Source organism: Lithobates pipiens, unplaced genomic scaffold (assembly GCF_037356315.1).
Source record: "Lithobates pipiens isolate NorthernLeopardFrog02 unplaced genomic scaffold, aLitPip1_a1.2 Scaffold_16, whole genome shotgun sequence".
Taxonomy (NCBI): Eukaryota; Metazoa; Chordata; class Amphibia; order Anura; family Ranidae; genus Lithobates; species Lithobates pipiens.
Window position 1 is genome coordinate 645023294 of NW_027507748.1, and position 21067 is coordinate 645044360.

The following is a 21067-nucleotide window of genomic DNA, read 5'->3' on the forward strand; positions in this document are numbered from 1 at the left end:
GCTCAGGTTCTAGGATGAAGGGGGGGGGGGGTTGTAGATCCAGCAGAGGCAGGACTGATTAATACTGATTGGGATTTTTATAGTGTAGCAGATGCAGTGTTAACTCAAAAACCAGGAGTTGTCCACACACCCATACTGGCACATTTTTGCACTCTACATAAAAAAAAAAAATAAAAAAAAAAAAAAAAATGTAATTATATATATATATATATATATATATATATATATATATATATATATATATATATATAATATTTATATTTATAAATGAAACTATATGTAGGCTGCCATTACTTACCTTTTGCTAATGCCAACTGCCTTAGGAACATATCACAGCAAATGTCAGAACACCTCATCCACTCAAGACAAGGAAGACACTGAGTCAGCTGACAGCTAAGCAACTAGCATTTAGAAGAGTGAGACAGTAATGGCAGCCAAGATTACAGGGTTTCGCAAATTTAAAGTAGTTTCAAAGGCATAACCATGAACTTAAGAGCTCTTGCCATCAAGGCCTTTGCACTCCCTGTTAAATGCTAAAATGTACACCAAGTACTTGGAATATAGGGAGAAGCCATTTGGTTTGCAGCTGTACAGCGATGTCCGGTCAAAGGTGGAAATGGTAAATGAAGTGCAAAAACTAGATGACCATAGGCAATTTGTTAGGACAAAAAATTAGAGTTACGCTTACCGGTAACGTCTTTTCCAGTAGTCTTTCAGGACAGCCACTATGGGAGATAGACTCCTCCTCTTCCTCTGGAAACACTGCGCCAGCCCATAAATTCTTACTTCCCCTGCCGGACCTCAGTTATATCGAGAATACCTCCGGCCAGCTGGGGAGACACAAGAACACATTAATAACATATTTATCAAATACTATTATCTTGCTGCGCTCTGGTCTTTGTAAGACTCCCCCCAATTTTCGGGTGGGAACTAGGGCTGTCCTGAAAGACTACTGGAAAAGACGTTACCGGTAAGCGTAACTCTAATTTTCCCTAATCGTCTTTCAGGACAGCCACTATGAGAGGATAAGCGAGCACTTACCAGTTAGGGTGGGACTACAGCTTGCAAAACCTTCCGCCCAAAGGTTTGCTCACCTGCCGACACCAGATCCACTCTGTAGTGTTTAACAAAGGTGGAATAGCTGGACCATGTTGCTGCTTTGCAGATCTGTTCTGGCGTAGCTCCTGCTCTTTCTGCTTGGGAGGCTGCCATAGCTCTAGTGGAGTGTGCTTTAATACCCACTGGGATTTCTTTCCCTGCTGCTGAATAAGCCTGCTCAATGGCTACTCTGAGCCACCTAGCAATAGTGCGCCGGGACGCTTTACAACCTTTCCTGGCCCCGGAAAACAACACAAATAAGGAATCTGACCTTCTGAATGCCTTGGTCAGTTCCAGATAGTGTAGGATACATCTCCTAACATCTAAATAATGAAATCTTAATTCCTTCTCACCGGAGGGATTGGGACAAAAAGAGGGCAAAACAATTTCCTGGCTTCTATGAAAGCTGGATGCCACTTTCGGCAAAAAGGCTGGATCGGTCTTTAAAACTATCCGATCCGGAAAAATAACACAAAAGGGAGCCCTGACTGATAAGGCCTCCATCTCACTGACCCTCCTGGCAGTTGTTACTGCTACCAGGAATACTGTCTTCAGAGTAAGCTCTCTCAGAAAACACTCCTTCAAAGGTTCGAAGGGGGGTCCAGTTAAACTCTGCAAAACTAAAGATAAATCCCATCTGGGAAAAGACAGACCCTGGACCGGTCTCTGTCTGGACAGGGCCCTAAAGAATCTGACTACCCATGGATTGGTAGCCAAATGATCCTCCAAAAAAACAATAAGGGCTGATACTTGACCTCTAAGGGTACTGATGGATAACCCCTTATCTGCCCCACGTTGTAAAAATTCCAACACTGCGGAGGAGCTTCGTACAGAGAAAGAGCTCTCTGCGCACCACTTGTTGAAACGTAACCAGACCCTTTCATAGATCTGGCGAGTTTCCTTCTTCCTACTGACCAGAAGGGTAGAAACTAGTTTCTCTGAGAATCCTTTAGATTTTAACAAACCCTCCTCAGTAGCCAGGCCGCTAACTTCCACTGGTGTACCTGTGGGCATAGGACTGGCCCCTGAGAGAGGAGATCGTCCCGAAGGGGCAAGAGCAGGGGAGGTTCTATCGCCAACCGTTTTAGTACTGAGAACCATGCTCTCTTTGGCCAATGTGGAGCCACCAGAATCAGAGATGTGTTTTCCATCTGAAACTTCCTCAGAACTGCTGGCAACACTGGAGGTGGGAAGGCATAGCAAGTTCCGAAATGCCAATCCTGGCTCAAGGCATCCACCCCTAGAGCTCCCTCTCCCCTTTTTAGGGAGAAAAAACAGGGGGTTTTTGCATTGTCTTTGGACGCGAACAGGTCCACCTCCGGAGACCCCCCATCTCTTTACTATGAGATTGAAGACCTCCTGGTTGAGAACCCAATCGCCCTCCCTCAGCTTCTTTCGGCTGAGAAAATCTGCTACTACGTTTTTCTCTCCCCTCAGGAAAACGGCTGAGAGCGAAAGGGTGTAGGTCTCGGCCCAGGACAGAATCTCTGTTGCTAAAGACAACAGGGTTCCGCTTCTGGTGCCACCCTGTTTGTTCAGATAGGCCACTACGGACGAATTGTCCGACCTCACCTGAATGTGGTGACCCTGAAGCTCCTTTTTGAAGAATCTGAGGGCTAGTCCCACTGCCCTCAATTCTTTCCAATTGGACGATCGAGTCAACTCGTCGTCTTCCCAAGTGCCCTGGGCTAGAAGGGAACCCAGATGTGCCCCCCAACCTTTTCCACTTGCATCTGTGGTTACTACCCGAGAAACCGGGATGAGCCACAGACGACCCTGCGACAGATTTGTCACTTTCCTCCACCACCAGAGGGATCTTTTTACCTGGAGGGGAATATGTACCAGGGTGTCTAGGGCCTCCTGACTGTGGTCCCACACCCCTAGGATGAAGGTTTGTAGGGGACGAAAGTGTAGCCCTGCCCACTGTACTGCTGGAAGGGTGGATGTAAGGAGACCTAGTACTGACATCAGAACCCTTATGGAAACCAGCTGGTTGTTTTGAAGAGAGGCCACCGCACTGTCCAGTTTTTGTACCTTTTCTTTTGGCAGAAAAACTCTCAACAGTGTTGAGTCCAACAGAAAACCTAGATAGGAGATCTGTTGTGAGGGGATCAGGCTGGATTTTTCCAAGTTCAGAAGCCACCCCAGGTCTGTAAGGACCCTTTTGGTTAGATTGAGATCCTTGACCAACTGAGCTGGGGATGCTGCAAACAGAAGCAGGTCGTCCAGGTAGGCAATTACACATACCCCCTGGAGCCGAAGAAAGGCCATGGCTTCTGCCAGGACCTTGGTAAAAATGCGGGGTGCAGAGGATAGCCCGAATGGCAGGGCCTGAAACTGAAAATGTATTGTTTCCCCGCCCAGATCTATGGCAAGGCGTAGAAACTTCTGCGAGGCCTCCGCTATAGGGATGTGCAAATACGCGTCCCTTAGGTCCAGAGACACCATGAAACAGTTGTGGGGCAGGAGCGCTTTTACTGAAAAGATCGATTCCATGCGGAATCTCTTGTATGTCACTGAAGCGTTTAGAGGCTTTAAGTTCAGAATCAGCCTGAACTTCCCTGAGGGTTTTTTTACTATGAAGACGTGAGAATAAAACCCCCTTCCCTCTTCTGCTCTCGGGACCTTGCGAATAACATCCTGATTCTCTAACTCCCTCAGAGCTTCTAGCAAGGCCTCGGCCTTTACCATGCACCTGGGTAGATGCGTGACAAGGAGCCTTTGAGGGGGTGGTCTTAGGAATTCCAAGAGGTACCCCCTTCTTATTACCCCTAAAATAAATTGATTGGGGGATATTGCTTCCCACTGTGGAAGAAAGGCCCCCCAGTCTTCCTCCCACTGTAGTTGGACTGTCACTGGGTTTTACTGGGCTGGATAGGGGGGCGAAAAATCGCCCCTCCTCTGCCCCTGCCTTTTTGGGGCCAGGTTTTCTTTTTTGTCTCTGGTTTAGAGGTTTCACTACGCCCCTGCGGACGAAACCCCTTCTTTGTTGGTACAGGGATTTTCCGTTTGAGAGGAAAGGACTTCTTCCTGTCCGCTGTCCGGTCTAGAACCGTCTCTAGCCCTGGGCCAAAAAGGAGGTCCCCCGTGAGGGGAATCCCACTCTTGGAGGCATTATCCCCTGGCCATGTTTTTAGCCAGAGGGCCCTTCTGGCCGAATTGGCTAGAGCCGCCGTTCTGCCCGACATGCGGACGGACTCAGCAGAGGCATCTGCTATGTAAGAGATCCCTCGCAGCATAGTAGGGAAGGATGACAGAATGGTTTCCTTATCTGTACCTGCCTCAATATGTTGTTGGATCTGTGAGAGCCAGTGCTCTAAATTGCGAGCCACAACTGTAACTGCCATTTCAGGCTTAAGATTGCCAATGGCCGAGTCCCACGTCTTTTTAAGCAGAGAGTCAATCCTTTTATCCATGACATCTGCCAACGCCCCCATGTCTTCAAACGCCAAGTCTGTGTGTCTGGAGACCTGGGAGAAAGCGGCATCCAACTTGGGACTTTTATTCCAAAGGCATGCCGGGTCCTCTGAAAATGGGAACCTTCTTTTGAGGGATCTGGATAAAAAGGGTTTTCTCTCCGGATCCTGCCACTCCTTTTTAACTGTTTCCATTAACACATCGTGTACTGGAAACACCCTTCTCTTTGGCTCCCCCAAACCAGAATACATTTGGTCATGCAGGGTAAGGGGCTTTTTATCCGTCTGGATACCGAGGGTTGTATAAATTGCCTTTAAGAGGTCCTCTACCTCATCAAGGGATAACTTGTATCTGGAGGCTTTCCTGGACCCATCCTGGTCCCCCTCGGAACCCTCCTCGGAATCAGAAGAGGAACTGTCTGGAAGTTCCCTATCTGTCCCTGAAGGGCCTGCAACCTCTGTCCCCCCTACACTAGGGGGTTGGACCGGGGCAGAACTCTGTGCTAGAGGTGGGGTTGTATCCTGGGGAGATGGACCCGTGGGAAGCTGGAATTTTTCAAAAAGGGACCTAAAAGAAGAGAAGGTGGACGAGAGCTCTTTAACTGAAGCTGCTAGTCCTGACTCCTGTTCAGATTCCCTTTCCCTAACAAGGGAGTCAATACAGCCTTTGCACAACACCTTGGTCCAAGATTCCCCTAAAATGTCCCTACAGGAGGCACACTTCCTTCTAGAGCTATGCGTAGACCTAGTTTTTTCCGCAGCTTTCTAAAAGAAAGGAAAAAGAAAAAACAGAAAAAACAGAGTCAATCAAAAGCTCGGGATACAACCCTGGGAGTGCACTAGACCCTTTTTATAAAACGAAGGGATCTGCGCCTCCCCTCCCCCCTGGCCACCCAGGGGGTCTGCCCCCCCACCCATGATAGAACCATACATTGGGGTGGGGGGGATCCTAGATAAAGAGAACCCCTCCCCAGGGCGCTCTTACCTTAGGAATGCTGGAGACAAAGTCGGTCGTTTGAGCCTCGGCTTCCGACATGACTGCAGGTGGCTGCTTAACACCGAGTTCCACGCTGCCTGCGCGCGTTCTGAACTCATCTCCAGCTGGTGCCCGGCCTTCCTATCAGCTCCACGACCCGGAACCAGAAGTCGATCGAGGTCAAGCCTTCGTTTTCCGCCGGATACGACGTCGCCCGTCGTTCGGCCCGCTCGGTTCAAGAAAAAAAAGGAGGCGGACTGTACCCCCGTACAGGGAAATCATCCGAACGGCTTGCCAGCTGCGTCCCTGTAGACGCGATAGGAGTCCCCCACGACCTGAAGCCGCGCTCGACTCGGAAGGGGTGGCAGTACCTGGTGAAGGCAAGTAAACCGTTCGACCCGTCCGACACGCGGACGTTGGTTGTGAACGGTTTGAACCCGGCTTTTTTAAAACGAAGCCCCTGCTTCTATCCACCGGGCTCTTTAACGTCAAAATGGCCACAGCCTCCCCGACTGATCGGCCTAGTTCCTTGCACAGTGTCTCCCCGCCGGAGGAAACACTAATAACTGAGGTCCGGCAGGGGAAGTAAGAATTTATGGGCTGGCGCAGTGTTTCCAGAGGAAGAGGAGGAGTCTATCTCTCATAGTGGCTGTCCTGAAAGACGATTAGGGAAAAAAAGCATAATTTGATTGGACAATGATCAGGGTAACCTTGCAAATCAGATTTTATTTTGCCTGGACTATCACCTAGATAGTGCAGCTCTGCAGTGGCACTTGGGCATTACAGTTCAGCAGAGAGGAGAAACTACCAAGTAACCCTATTCTGTTGGCACCCCCATCATTGTTAGGGATTTACCACGATCCAAAGCCTTGCTCGTGGGTTGCATAGTTCCTGCCAACACCAATTTAAGAACTGAAAGCTACAGCTTCTGTTTTATAAAGCATAATGGACTACATTGTATAGTTACAAGTAGTGTTTTATAAAGAATTGAGAAGCAGATTTTACACACCTGAGATCTGCGATCTGTGTAGGCTTGATACCTTTTTGATGTCTTGTATGTTCTGCCATGAATCAGTTTTGCATGTAAATCCTCTCAGCTTGGTTTCTAATTCACTGAGAAAAGAAAACATGTTCATACATATATTATAGACTCCTCTATAGCCAAGGTTGCGCATTTCTTATTCCAGCCATAGTGCTTGTTACAAGCACATCTGATCTTTTCATTTGGTTTTCAGACGTTGGTGAATTGAAGGCCTCAACACTGGATGGTAGCCTACATGGAAACCGGTTCCTTAATGCTGGGTGTAAAGATCTAATCATCACATAAGGTGATGGCCTACTGGAAAGTGAAAATATAAACATTGCTGTTTTACACTTAAATACTCATCTTTAGCAGGCACACCATGTTCTAGCATTAATCATTAAAGGTTTTACTTTTTTGGTGGGGGGGTAAACAGCTATAGTTGTCACGTGTGCTGGCAAGACAAATGCCAATAAGAGCAGCATAATGACTTCGTTGTGCAGCCTCTGCCAGTCTTCGGCCGAGGGTGGGTACATGACATAGGTGGGACCAGGGATGCTGGCCGTTATTCAGTGTGGAATAATTAGGTTGTCTAATAAAAAATAAAAAAAGCCACCCCCCCCCTTATTTTTTACAAATCTTTTATTTAGAAAGGAAAGAGGGCCACGAACCCCTGGCACAGAGCAAATCATTCCCCTTTAGACAATTGTGTGCTTACAACCTTGTAGCAGGAGTCTGGTCATCTACACATACAGTGAGGGAAAAAAAGCATTTGATCCCCTGCTGATTTTGTACATTTGCCCACTGACAAAGAAATGATCAGTCTATAAATTTTAAATGGTAGGTTTTAACAGCGAGACAGAATAAACACAGAAAAACGCATTTTGAAAAAGTTAAATGGATTTGTATTTTGTTCTTGGGGGCCATATGCAGCATTCCTCCTCCAAACACAGCGAGTTGAGACCAAAGAGCTTTATTTTGGCGAATGACCACACTTTCACCCAGTTGTCCTCTGAATTATTCAGATGTTCATTAGCAAACCTCAGATAGGCTTTTACATTTACTGTTTTGAGCAGGGGGACCTTTTGGACACTGCAGGATTTTAGTCCTTCACGGCGTAGTTTCCAATTGCTTTCTTGGAGACTATGGTCCCAGTTGCCATGAGATCATTGACAAGATTCTCCTGTGTAGTTCTGGGCTGATCCCCCACAGTTCAGGATCGAAACTCCACGAGGACAGCTCTTTGGAACTTGATTTATTGCTTCTGTGGACCGGTGTCCTATACAGACAAGCTGAAATTAGGAGCACTCCCTTTAAGAGTGCTCTTAATCTCAGCTTGTTACCTGTATACCATAGACACCTGGGAGCCAGAAATCTTGCCAATTGATAGGGGGTCAAATACATTTCACTCATTTAAATGCAAATAAATAAAATAAAAAATTTAAATGCATTTTTTTCTGGATTTTTGTTATTCTGTCTGTTAAAATATACCTACCAATACAATTACAGGCCGTGCATGTTCGTCAGTGGGCAAATGTACAAAATCAGCAGGGATCAAATACTTTTTCCTCCACTGTAGACGTTTGACCAGTTTAGTGAAGAGGAACTTTGCTTGGTCTGTACAAAGCCCTGACCCCAACCACTTTGAACATCTGTGGTCAAATGGGCACAAATTTCCATATGTACTCAATCTTGCACAAAGCATTCCTGGAGTGGAGGCTGTATAAACGGCACATGAAATTTTTAATAATGCATATTGTGTGATGGTCAGGTGACCACAAATTTGTCAATATGGTGTATTGTGCAGTAATTGCAGATTGGGATATTCTGGTGTAAATGCATTTGCACAAGGCTCTTGACTGAAAGGAAATTAACATTTGAAATATATTTTAGAAATCAGTTATCTGTAGAATGGACCAAGATGTTTGTGTCATCAACTAGACAGTTGCAGCTACCAAAGATTTGTTGCCTGTTCCAAGCATAGGCATACATACATGGTGAGGGTATTGAAGCCAAAGCTGGACTCCTTCAGCAAGGAAAACTGGTCATTGGGGGGCAGGTGCTGCACCTCGTCATCTGCTACATCAATGCAGTGAGGGACACCTTTTGCATAGACTCGCCACCTATTGATAGGATAGAAAGGTTATTACAAGCATTACTGTGAAAAAGGGAACAGCTTAAACAGCGATTGGGCATCATTCAAAATTGAGGTCACCAAAAAAACACGCACTCTACTGTACAAAAAAAAAAAAGTGTCAAAAGCAGAATATATTAGAATGATATTTGGGTCATGTTTGAGTTGCATGTACACAATGGATAGCCACCCCCTTCATACGGTACAAAGTTCACACTCACTTGTGATTTTCTCTGGTCTGCTCCAATTCTACTTTTCTTTGTTGCTCAATAGCGAGATGAATATTCTCACTTAGAATAATGCCTGAAAAACAGAGGATTTGTTGTTTTTACATAAGACACCACTACAGGAACAACAACGGTTTCACATAAATCTAGTACAAAAAAAGTTCATCAAAATCTTATGGACTATGAACCTACTAAAGTGCAAGAAATTATAAAACCAGTAAATCTCAAACTTTTCTGGTGCATCATATGTTGCACTTTAGTTAGTTCATGGCCCATACGATTGGTTAACTTTTGCAATAGATTTACTTGTTCCATTTGTAATCAAGTTTAATCAGAATCACATAAATTTGCATAATCCCAGTGCAGACGACAACCCCCATATACCACTACAGGAACAATTGCAACCAGCTGATGACCACATTAACCACAAGTCAACTGAAGTGAAAATCCTAGACAGACTTCTGACAATCCAGTGTTATTCACTTACCGAAAGCTGAGCAATGAGGGAATTTGTCTAGGCGCAAACCCAGACATTAACCCAACTGTGCAGCTTTCCAGTCTACTTCAGAGCATTCCATATGTTCACCTGAAATCTCCTCTGCATCATTTCTGGGTTAGAATAGTTTTCTAAGCCTTCTTCCAACTATTGAAACATTACATTTCAACAAGTTGTTTACCACAAGTCATTAGGCATAGCTACAGGAGGGTCAAAACAAATCATGCAAACAGGGATTTAAACCAGGGAGCTACATTTTGCTAGGTAGTTGTGGGCAAGTCTACTGCACCTGTGCACATGGCGCAACACCTGCTGAGAGAGTGCTTGTCAATGTCCGGGACCTGACAGACTGCGGTCATGTGAAAAGTAAACATTAAGACAGTTCCCAGTCTTGTGATGGGTAAAGTGATGAGCCTTTACTGTGTGCAGTAATAAAATGCAGAGTTCTCTGAAAAATAAATTGTCCCATGCAACTAAACAACTTGTTATGAGGGATGTCCAAAGCCTGTGTCCACTCCACCTTTGTTACCTCACTCCCAGTAACAGAATGGGGTCCCAAGTACCTAGCACAGATCTTATGCGTGCTCTCACCAACTCTGTCCTTCCCATACCACATGACCAGGCCCATAGATCTTCACAATGCTAGTCTGCTACACCCCCCCCCCCCCCCCTCCTGTCATCTTTAGCAGGTACCACACTTTATGGTTGCTGTAGCTTGTTCCTTTCTTGGTTACCCATAGCAACTACACTTTTGTCTTGCCGAGTTACCCCTTACCACTTTGTGCTCTTACAAACCCAGATTCTTTGGAATACACCAGACCCAGCATGCATTCCTTTGAAAAGCTTCAGACCTGGCTTAGAATTGTCAATATAGCAATGGCAACTGAAGGGAGGAATACACAAAAAAGTAGGGCAAAAAAAAGCCAGAGGAGTCGTACTGCAGCCTGCAGTATACTGCGCCCAAAGGCAATAGCCTCATGACCTTTAACAGCGATTTGATAAAATCCGATAAACTTATGAATTGAAGACCAAGTCGCAGCCTTACAGATCTGAGCTATAGAGGCCTGATGATGCACCACCCAAGAGGCATTGATCACCCTGGATGAGTGTGCGCCAACATGAGAAGGAAGAATTATTTTTTTTAACCAGTTCCTGATCGGCACATGACGATGTAAGTCGGCAGAATGGCATGGGCAGACAAACTGGCGTACAGGTAAGTCCAGTTGAAATTGCCGCCATGCCATTGCGTGTGTGCCAGCGGCGCGTGCCGGTCGGGACCCCCGCGAGTCTGGTCATGGGTCCCGCAGACTATCGCCGCAGGGATACCCGCGATAGTCTCACGGGGAGATGCCGATGTAAACAGCATCTCCCAGTTCTGCCTAGCAATAAGTGAAACTGATCTCTGCTCCCTGTGATAAAAAAAATAAATAAAAAAAACACAAACAAACAAACAAGCCATAAAACTATCCTATTTTGTAAACGCTAAAAATTTTGCGCAAACCAAAAATATGTATAGGCCTAAACTGAGGAAAAACATTTTATTTAAAATATATATATATATATATATATATATATATATATATATATATATATATATATATATATATTTTTTTTTTGAGTGATTTAGCAAAAAAAAAAAAAACGCATTTTCAAAAGAAATTGTCGCTTTTTGTTTATAGTGCAAAAAATAACCACAGGGGTGATAAAATACCAAAAGAAAGCTCCATTTGTGGGGAAAAAAAAAATCCGATAGCCGAAATCGCTAAAAGTGGTCTGGTCTTAAGCCAGCAAAATGTTCTGGTCTGAAAGTTGTTCAGCCGAAGCTTAAACAATCACTTGACGAATCCATTTGGAAAATGGATTTTGACACTGCCCATTCACGTTTTGGACCCTCTGGCAGTACAAAACAAAACCATGAGCAGTCGCCTTTAAATAGACTGATCGCTCTTACTACATCAAGGGAATGTAGTGCCTTCTCTTCCCTAGATTGAGGCTCTGGAGAGAAAAGAATAGCTTGGTTTAAATGAAAACCTGTTACCACTTTTGGTAGGAATTTAGGATGAGGACATAAAATCATCTCATCCTTATGCATGATCAAATATGGCTCTTTACAAGACAGAGCCGCTAGTTCCGATACTCTTCTAGCAGAAGAAATGGCAACCAGAAAGATTTTGTAGTCAAAAGAACCAAGGAAATTTCTTGTTAAAGCGGGAGTCCGCCGGGAGTTCCGCAGTTTTTTTTTTTTTTTTTAAAGCCAGCAGCTACAAATACTGCAGCTGCTGACTTAAAATAAGGGCACTTACCCACCCAGTGTGCCTGCAATGTCGGCACCCGAAGCCGATCTCTCGATCGTCTCTCGGGTGCTGCTGCCACCATCTTGGGTATGGGAATCAGGAAGTGGAGCCTTTCGGCTTCATTTTCCGGTTCCCTACTGCGCATGCGCGAGTCGTGCTGCGCAATAAGGATGGTCCCGCTGCCTCTGGGATCTGTGCGTTTCCCAGCAGGCAGCGGGGGACTTTCGGAAAGGGGCATAGATCTACGCCCCTTTCCGAAGATAGCTATGCCGGAAGTGGGTGCAGATACCTGTACTGTACAGGTACCCTGCACCCCACTGAAAGGTGCCAATTGTGGCGCCGGAGGGGGGGGGGGGGGGGGAGGATTCCAATGAGCGGAAGGTCCACTTTAGGGTGGACCTCCGCTTTAAGGCTCAAACTGCTGATTCAGCAAAGCCGATAAGACCAAATTTAAATCCTAAGGATTCAGAGGTGCCTTGATAGGGGGATTGATCCGTGTTAGCCCCTGAATAAGCTATGCACCAAGATTGGGAAGCAAGAGGCCATTGAAAAAAAACAGACAAGGCCAGGATCTGGCCCTTGATAGTTAAGGCCAGCTTCATTTCAGATCCCAATTGCAGGAAATCAGGGATCCTGCCTATGACATACTTCCTGGGGTGCCAACCCCTAGATCCACACCAAGAAACATATTCCTTCCAGACTCTATAGTAAAATGATTCTGGAAGCTGGCTTCCTGGCATTAAAGCAAAGTAGACACTACCGAAGGAGATCACCCATGATCCTTTATAAAGTGGGATTCAACAGTCAATCCTGTTAAATTTTGTTTCCGTAAGGTAGGATGGAATACTGGACCTTGTGCGAGAAGGTCTGGCTATATTGGCAGAGTCCAAAGGACTTCTATTGCCATCTTTATGATCTCAGTAAATCAAGAACTTCTGGGACCCGCTGTGGCTGCCAGAATCACCTTCTTTCATTCCTGCAGAGAAGGCACAGAAGTAGCAGAACTGGAGGAAATGCATAGATCAGTAAAACTGATCCCATGGGAAGATTAATGCGTCTGTTCCACCTGCTAGCGGATCCCTTGTTCTCTACACAAAATTGTCGACCTTGTTGAATCTGGACACGAATAGGTCCATGTCCAGAATGCCCCATCTCTGACATATCGTTAGGAAGATGTCGGGGTGAAGAGACATTCTCCCGGAAATAGTTGTGTGCGACTCAAGTAGTCCGCCCGTCAATTTTCTATTCCTGGAAATAAAGTTGCCGATAGGCAAGCAATGTTGTGTTCTGCCCAAGCTAGAACATTATTCACCTCTTTGAGCTGCACGACTTCTTGTGCCCCCCTGGTGATTGATGTAAGCCACAGCCTGAATTCTGACAGGACAGTCAGGTAATCTGACCAGCCCAGACTTACTGCCTGAATCTTCCAAAATGTTGATAGGCAAGGTCCTCCAACCTGGACCATCTCCCCTGGACAGAATCTTCTTCCAGGGCTGCTCCCCAGCGTAGAAGGCTGGCATCTGTTAACACTTTTCCATGATACAGGTAGAAAAGATTTTCCCTTTTGCTGGATAACCAATTTATGTTCTGACTTCAGTCGGGAGCCAAATCATTTGGGGGAAAAAACAAAACAAACAAAAAAAGAACCAAAAACCAAGGCATGAATCTTTATTCCAGACCAACCGAATGGTGTTTTGAAGCAGTCTTGAGTGAAAACTACATGCAAGGGACAGCCTTGAAGGAGGCCACCATTTCTCCTAATGATCTCATGCATAGCCGAATGGAAGGATTTTACTTTGTTTTCAGAAGTTGATTAGTCCTACAATGGAACAGATTTTTGTCTGGGGGTAATACCTTCCTCTGTACGGTATCTATAATCAGCCCCAAGTACTATAATCTCCTTGATGTTTTAATGTGGTTGTAAACCCTTACACACTTTGACCTACAGGTAAGCCTAGATTAAGGCTTACCTGTAGGTCCAAGAAATATATCTCCTAAACCTACACAGCTTAGGAGATATTTGCCAAAAGACAGGCACCGCTATCTACGGCGCACTGAGCGCAGCATCGTCAACGAAGATGCCGCGCGCATCGGCTCCGTTTGCATGCGCGGGAGTGACGTCATCGCGGCTTTGCTGAATGACAGCGGCGGAGCAGCGAGACCCCACCGTGAAGATGGATGCGCCGGACTACAGGGGACAGCGGTGACATCGCTGGCTCCCGTGTCAGGTAAGTGACACATAATGGACTACTATGCGATGCAAGTAGTCCATTATGCTTTGCAGGGAATGAAAGGAAGTAAACTCATCAGGGTTTACTTCCTCTTTAATGGAGGATTTTTCTAGGACGAGTATCCAACCCAGAGATTCCAGGTAGTTTACAGCTGTGATCAGACTCTGGTTTAGACCAGAGACTGAATGATCCATTAAAAATTAGATAGTCTAAATAGGCTAGGACCGTTATGCCTTGAGCCCTTAATCTGGCTAAAGGAGGTGCCAGAATCTTTGAAAACACCCATGGTACTGTGGCTAAACAGAATGGCAGGGCCACAACTGAAAATTATGATTTTTCTATTTCAAAGCACAGAAATTTCTGGTGAGTGGGAAATATTGGCATGTGGAGATGTGCATCTTTGATATCGACTGAAGCCTTAAACTCCCCTCCTTGCAGGATGGACACAACCGATCGCATTGACTCCATGTGAAGGGATTGGATGTATAAGTGCCGATTCAAATCTTTGAGATCTAGAATGGGTCTTGCCTCAGTTTGGTTTTGGAACTGTGAAAAGGTTTGAATCAAAACCTGTGCCCTGTTCCACTAAGGTAGGGATCCTCAAACTACGGCCCTCCAGCTGTTGTGAAACTACACATCCCATGAGGCATTGTAAAACTGACATTCACAGACATGACTAGGCATGATGGGAATTGTAGTTCCTGAACAACTGGAGGGCCATAGTTTGAAGACCCATGCACTAAGGTAACCTCCGATATCACCGACTGGAATAATAGATGATCCAGAAAGCCTCTCTGGATCCTTGGGAACATTTGACAAAAAAAAAAAAAAAAAAAAAAAAAGAAGAAGGAGATGGAAACTCTCGGAACTCTAGTTGCAACCTAGCGAAAACTGCAGAAGCCACCCATCTGTCTTGACATTGTTCCTCTGAGAATTGCAGGAGCCTACCCCCACCTGAGCGGGCAGGGGCACCCCTTCATGAGGCTTTAGCATCCTGCTTTGTGGGCTTTCTGCCCCAAGATCTCTTCTGACCCTGGTGTTGCCCTTGGGGTCTTCCCCTTGAACCTAACGGTTGAGGCCATCGAGACTGCCTAGAGGCTGATGCCCCTGGCACAGGAGAGGCAGCATGCTTAAGAGAAATATTTTAACTTTTTTACTGGTAAAAGCTTTTCCCATTAGAGATCCTTTGGATGAATTTTAGCCAGATTGTTTCCAAATAGCCGTTCACCATGTAAAGAGGAAACTGGCTAGGAGCTTTTTAATGGGTGCTTCAGCTGACCATTTTTCAGCCATAGAACTCTGCGAGAATGCACTAGTCCAAGCAAAAGCAGTGAGGCTTAAATAATAGAATCTTTCATAGCATCTACTGTGAGACAGTGCATCCGATACACCAGCTCATTGCTGGGACTGCTGATCAGTCAGAACTTTAAGCATCTTTAAGCATCTCCACAAACTGTTCCTTAATGGACTGGGATACACCCATTGCAGCAAGAACCGGTTGCGCTACTGAACTTGCCAAGTTTCTTTTGGAAATGGATTTAGTTTATTGTGAAACCATTGACCACCTTAGAACCCTTAGGAGTTCCTGGTCCCATTACCATTCATAGCCTGAAGCATAAAGCAGAGGCACTACCAGCAAAAGAATGTACACTGCTAGGTAATAGTCCAGCGCTAATAGACGCCATTAATCCTAGCCTGGTAAAGTATAATGTGTCAAAGGGAAATGCCTGTGTCACCGACCTGAAACAAGCCATCCTCCTGTTCTGTCCATCCACAGCCAGCAGCAGCTGCACACATACAGTGCTCAACTTCCTGCATGTGTGGCCGGTGTCTGATGCAGTTAGCCATGCCCCCCCCTCCCGCACGAATTACAGCCCCCCACCTTTCCTTTCAAATGAAAGTTTTCCCGCACGAGTGGCATCCTGTGAAACAGCAGACATGGCAGGGGGGGTAAATCCTCCACTGGAGCGGCCGACACTGTCTTTTTTTTTTTTTTTTTAAGAAGGAAACTTTGGCATATCAATCCCCCAAAAGGGGAGGGAAAAAAACATTAGAGTGCAGGAGGCGAACCAGACCCCCCCCCCAGAGGATCGGCTTGTGGCCGGAGGAGAGGAGAAATGAAGGCTTCCATACCGTTTCCAGCATCAGGTTGGTGAGTGCTCAATACAGCCCCCAGTGGTGGGACAGGCATGACAGCATTATACATAGGAGAAATTCCTGAGAAAATCTCCCTTACCTTTCTTTGCAGAAGGGTTAACTGGGGGGGGGGGGGAAGAAAAAAAAAAAAAAAAATTAAAATCTTCACCCTTCACAAACCTCCAAAAACCTTCAGGAACAGGGGAACCTCAGGTTACCCACAATCCTGGACCTGCAACAGCACCCTGCCAGTAAACTACTTTATGGCCTTACTATCAAAAAGTACTGAATGCCAGCAAAACCTAATTTCTTCAGATACGAGGCCTGGATACCATCCATTTAGCCCATGAAAAGGACATCATAACAGATCCGGTCAGCATGGCCAGCCCCAGCAAGGATTGCTTCCAGTGGAGCACAGCACATCTTTACTCGTGACCAACACCTTAGACACTGGCGAAAAAACTGACTCCCTGTAGTGGGAGGGGTTATATAGGGAGTATACTTCTTGCCTTAGGGCATGCCAGTGTCCATCACCTATCAGTGGCCCTATAACCCACATAGTAAGTACTATGGCTTTGTGTCCAGATGCAAGAAAATCAATCAACTAGGACACCAAACACTGAGCAGATGAAAATGAATATAACCTCCCAAATATATGCATCGGATTTAGCTCATATTGGGTCTCTAAACGAATTGTAATTTCATTCTGCCCAATATGTTGGTGGTCATAGTGCAAACGTTCACCTTGTCAGATGGAAATTCATTGTAGATGCATTTATCAAAATTTTAATCAAGGGCATGTCTGCTTACCAGAAGTCACTGCAACACCTTCAGCACACCCCTCAGACCCACTGGTGGCACCATGTCTGCAAATGCCCTCTTCAGGGACCTGAAGAAATGGCTGCACTGGCAGGTCCTGAGTTCTCACTTATCACAAAATGTGTGCAGTGCCTACCAATGTTATATATATATAAAAAAAAGTATGCATTACATTAGTTTGTTAGCTGCAGAAAAGGTGATTTTTTTGGGAATTTACATATTGAGTCATTGCCAGTTGCCCTATAAAAATTTCTCTTCGTTGGTGCAGATTGCATTTTAGTTTTTGCTTACCAGCAAAGCAAGGAATGCCAAGTGCCATTCACAAGAACCAGTGACTGATACATCAGATACCTTTTCACTTTTAAGTCTTATTGAGGTTGCTTAAAGAGAATGTAAACTTACCTCTAATGCTTTTACCTATAGGCAAGCCAATAAGGCTTACCAATGGGTACTGTAAATCTCAACTGTGCAAGTAGAAGATATTTACTGTATACTGCTTTGATTAAGTCATTGGCACATGCTCTGAAGGAGCGGCTGCCCGCACCATTTCTTCAGTGCTCTGTGCCACGACTGGCTGCTCCTATGTGGGAGTGATGTTGTGCAGCTCCAGCCAGTCAGAGCCAGAGTCCGGACCCAGAACAAAGACTGGTGAAGAGAGATGAAGCCCTCGTCGTCCCCACTGGAGGCTGCGTTTGCAGGCAAGTGTCACAGAATGTATGCATACTAGCACATGCTTTTGCAGGCAATTAAAACACACACACTCTTGCTTCCTCTTTTAAGGTCTGTTTTTGTAATCTTCTGTAAAGATTTTACTAGTTTCTTTCCATTAAAAATGTGCCAAAACCCTAAAGGCTCCATATAAAAGAAAGGCATCCCCGCCTCTCCGATCTGCTGCTAAATTTAAAATGGGCATATCAGGGAGTGCAACAGAAAATGCTATGAACAGCGTTAACTTAAAAAACACATGTGGGTTACCTTGTGTGTTAATAGAAACGTTAACCCACCAAAATAACCGCTGGCACTTAGATTGTTGTCCAGTGAGTGGAATATCCTCACAGAGTGTGGCTTAGAGTAATACATCACAGAGTTAAATACAGAGAAAATTACAAAAAAAAAAAAAAAAAAAAAAACACACACACACAACACATCTTACCCTTCCCCTCTGGTATCTCCACCGTCATAAATTTTGATATCCACTGATAGAATGGAAACTGGTTGATCTGACCACTGGGACAGGTCACGCTGACATACTGGCAGAACCAAGCATCCAGAGGGAAATTTAGGTAGGGCTCCATGGACACCCGAACAAGCAGGAGCTCTCCAAGATCTTTCTCGACATTTATATCAATCACTGCCACCTGTTAAGAATAGAAGTCAGATCTGTCCATTACAACTCCTGTGTCTTCATTGATGGAGAATCTGAATATTGCACATGACATACTAGTCTGATGTGCAACAGTGGTGCAGCACGTCTCCTTGCTCAAGTGGCAGGGCCAAGTGACACCCTGCTGACAGGAAATTTAAGGGAACTATAGAAGCTCTAGCCCTTTTGTACAGTAACCAAAACAGACACTTAGCTGGAGTTAAGATGAGGGCTTTTTTTGAAAATAAAGCACCGAATCAAGATTCCACCTGAATTGCGTGGAAATCTCTCGTTTTACATACATCTGCAAAGAATTTGAGGTTTAACTAGGATTTTTTTGCACAGATGGCGTAAAAACCATTTATGGCCCGAAATTCCATACCTCAACATATTGAATGGCATTCTCATGTACAAAATTATACAGATAGCCAGCAATATATTTTATAATTTTTCTCAGTTTTAAGGGCCGTCAGATCTTCAACCCTTTACCAATGCACCAAGGACTGATCTGTTCTACCTGTGCCTCTGTCCTTAGTCCTTCCTCAATCTCTACCTGCAAGCTAACTTTGTTAAATAAGCATTAATAAAATTATAGTGCCATTTTACAAAACATGTTTCCATGTAAGAAAGTTATACTCCAGTACACTTCTGACACTGTAAATAATGCAAGACTAAAAAGGGGCCAATGTTGCCACCAAAAAGTCATGCATTCCTTGAATTAAATGCGAGAATGTTTGGTAAGAAACAAATGGGCACCTTAGTCTGTGGTGAGGGGGTCTTGGGTATGGGGGAAAACTACCTAATTTGACCAAAAAAGTTGACGCAGTATGTTCCACATGCCGAACTACTACAGTTGGTCCCGACCTTAAAAAAATAAATAAAAGGAAGATGCCCCCCTTGATGAATGCGCAGGTCTTCTTGGTGGGGTGCATCATTTTGGTTTTGTGATCTGTCTAAAGACCTAAAGTGACAGCCACCCAGGCAATATAACAACCGCTTGAAAGTTGTGATGATTGCAGCTTGATAGGCAGTGCCATCAATATCTACAAGCACTGCTTTATAGGTGGAAAAGGTAATCATGTGGCACCTGTGAGGGGACAGTTTGTGCAGGCTTGTGCGACTTCTCTGAAGTCTAGACACACATTCTAACACATGTTCTATGATTAAAGTACAACTATAGGCAAAACGTTCTTAGTTTTGGATAGAGCATAGTTATACCCTGTCACTTTTTTGCAATCTGTCCCATTGTGGAGATTTCCCTTTACTTCCTGTCCCATAGCCGAACAGGAAGTTTTGAAATCCCTAAAAATTAAGGAAGTTCCTTGGGGACCCTCCATTACTTTTCTGGAGACAGCCCAGGATATGGGATTTTTTTTACCTTCACTTTCAATGATAATAGTAAACAGGACAAAGGTGAAGCTCCATCAGGGGACACAAACAATAAAAACAAGTGTTTTAATCTAAATCCACTCTATCCCAAAACTAGAAGTTTTGCCTTTACATATGAATTGGTTGGACTTGGAGTTATCTTTTTTCAACCTCACCTACTATGCAACTATGAACTTTTAGTTTAGTCATACCTACCACTTAGTCATGGATTGCTGTACTTTGCCACATGGTTACGCTATGCACTAACAACCATAAAAAAATAAAAAAAAGACTTACAGATCCAGGCAAGTAGTTGTTCCACTGACGGGGCAGTTGGTGTTTGCCACTTTCTCCATTCACTCCCACAAGCACAATAAAGATGTTGTTATAGGTACCAGCAGTCAGGTCTTTCCCTGCGGCTACTTTCAGCTTGTAGACTCCCATGGCTTGAGATGACGACATGCCAGATGACAGCTCTGTAAGACAAGAATCTTACACCATGTAAGATGACCAGCACTAGGACTTACAGTATTAGTAGACCAGTGTAATGGACCAGCCTTGTGTCTGAACTTTACTACTGCTGGAAAGGTGGGTTTTTTTTTTTGCACCTGTAATACTTGAAAGGAAAGCCAAAATCCTAACAGTTTTATCATTTTTTTTTTTTTTTTACAAATTAAGCCAATAGGTTGCTGATAGCTGCAACTGAAGTGCAGTCAGGGATGAAAGTGCATGGGGGATAGGGGGCCAGGGACCCCACTTTTCCTTTTTTTGCAAGAAAATATACAATTAGTTCCCATTACACAACTTTTCCACTGTTCATATGCATATCACCTCTACCACAATATGACTGATGTCTCATCCATTACACATTTTAATTTGTTCTGGTTAAGCAGCCAGAACTACTTAAACCCCCACCCCAATACTACAGTTGCAAGTTATGTGGTGGCTGTAGTAGCGTTTCTGCCCACAAGCTGTTAAGGAGTCGGACATCCTCTATACTCCAGAAAAGTGTCTGGCATCTGTCTGGACAGTATCAATCACTGCTAAACCTGGGTACACATGCTTCATTCAGCCAGTGCGTTGAATGAAAAAAAATAAAATAAAAAGATTCCCCCCCCCCATCCACAAAATCAGGATGGATTGAGGATGCCTCCTGGTGCCCTATTGTACTCTGACAGAACTTAAAATGCTATTTTTTTTAGTGTAACTAAACTGCCAATTACCTTTTCTTAGCGAGCGAGAGCGAGAGCGATATGGTGGGGTACTGACCCCCAACTTGGCAGAAGGCTTACAGCCTGCTGACTACTGGGAGATGGTAGTCGTTGCTTTTTTTGACCTGCGCTCGAGGGGTCAAAAAAGCACCCCTCCGGCTCTCCCCCTCTGGGGGTTCCAGGGTCTTTTGAGTCTGATCTTTCGTTATGGGCTTGCTGAAAATTCTTCCTTTGCTGCAAGTTGCTGCAACAAAACAGTTTTTAATGTCAATTTTTT

The 21067-nt window shown here is 44.8% G+C and overlaps 2 protein-coding genes across 2 annotated transcripts in view; both read right to left on the reverse strand.

Annotated features, from left to right (window-relative positions):
- The window catches only part of LOC143984043 (hydroperoxide isomerase ALOXE3-like), a 41073-nt gene extending 21021 nt beyond the window's left edge, over nt 1–20052 (reverse strand). Inside the window, exons 1-5 of the mRNA XM_077484321.1 lie at nt 19877–20052; nt 18002–18206; nt 8867–8948; nt 8506–8634; nt 6500–6603 (exon numbers count right to left, since the gene is read on the reverse strand). Coding sequence (XP_077340447.1) covers nt 6500–6603; nt 8506–8634; nt 8867–8948; nt 18002–18206; nt 19877–20041 — 685 coding nt within the window. The 5' untranslated portion in view covers nt 20042–20052. The remainder of the gene's footprint in view (nt 1–6499; nt 6604–8505; nt 8635–8866; nt 8949–18001; nt 18207–19876) is intronic.
- On the reverse strand, nt 722–3916 carry LOC143984042 (uncharacterized). Its single transcript, XM_077484320.1, has 2 exons — nt 1042–3916; nt 722–830 (listed from the first exon to the last, which is right to left on the reverse strand). The coding sequence occupies exon 1, from the start codon at nt 3787–3789 to the stop codon at nt 1045–1047; it is 2745 nt and encodes a 914-aa protein (XP_077340446.1). The 5' UTR covers nt 3790–3916; the 3' UTR covers nt 722–830; nt 1042–1044.
- Nucleotides 20053–21067: the final 1015 nt, after the last annotated feature.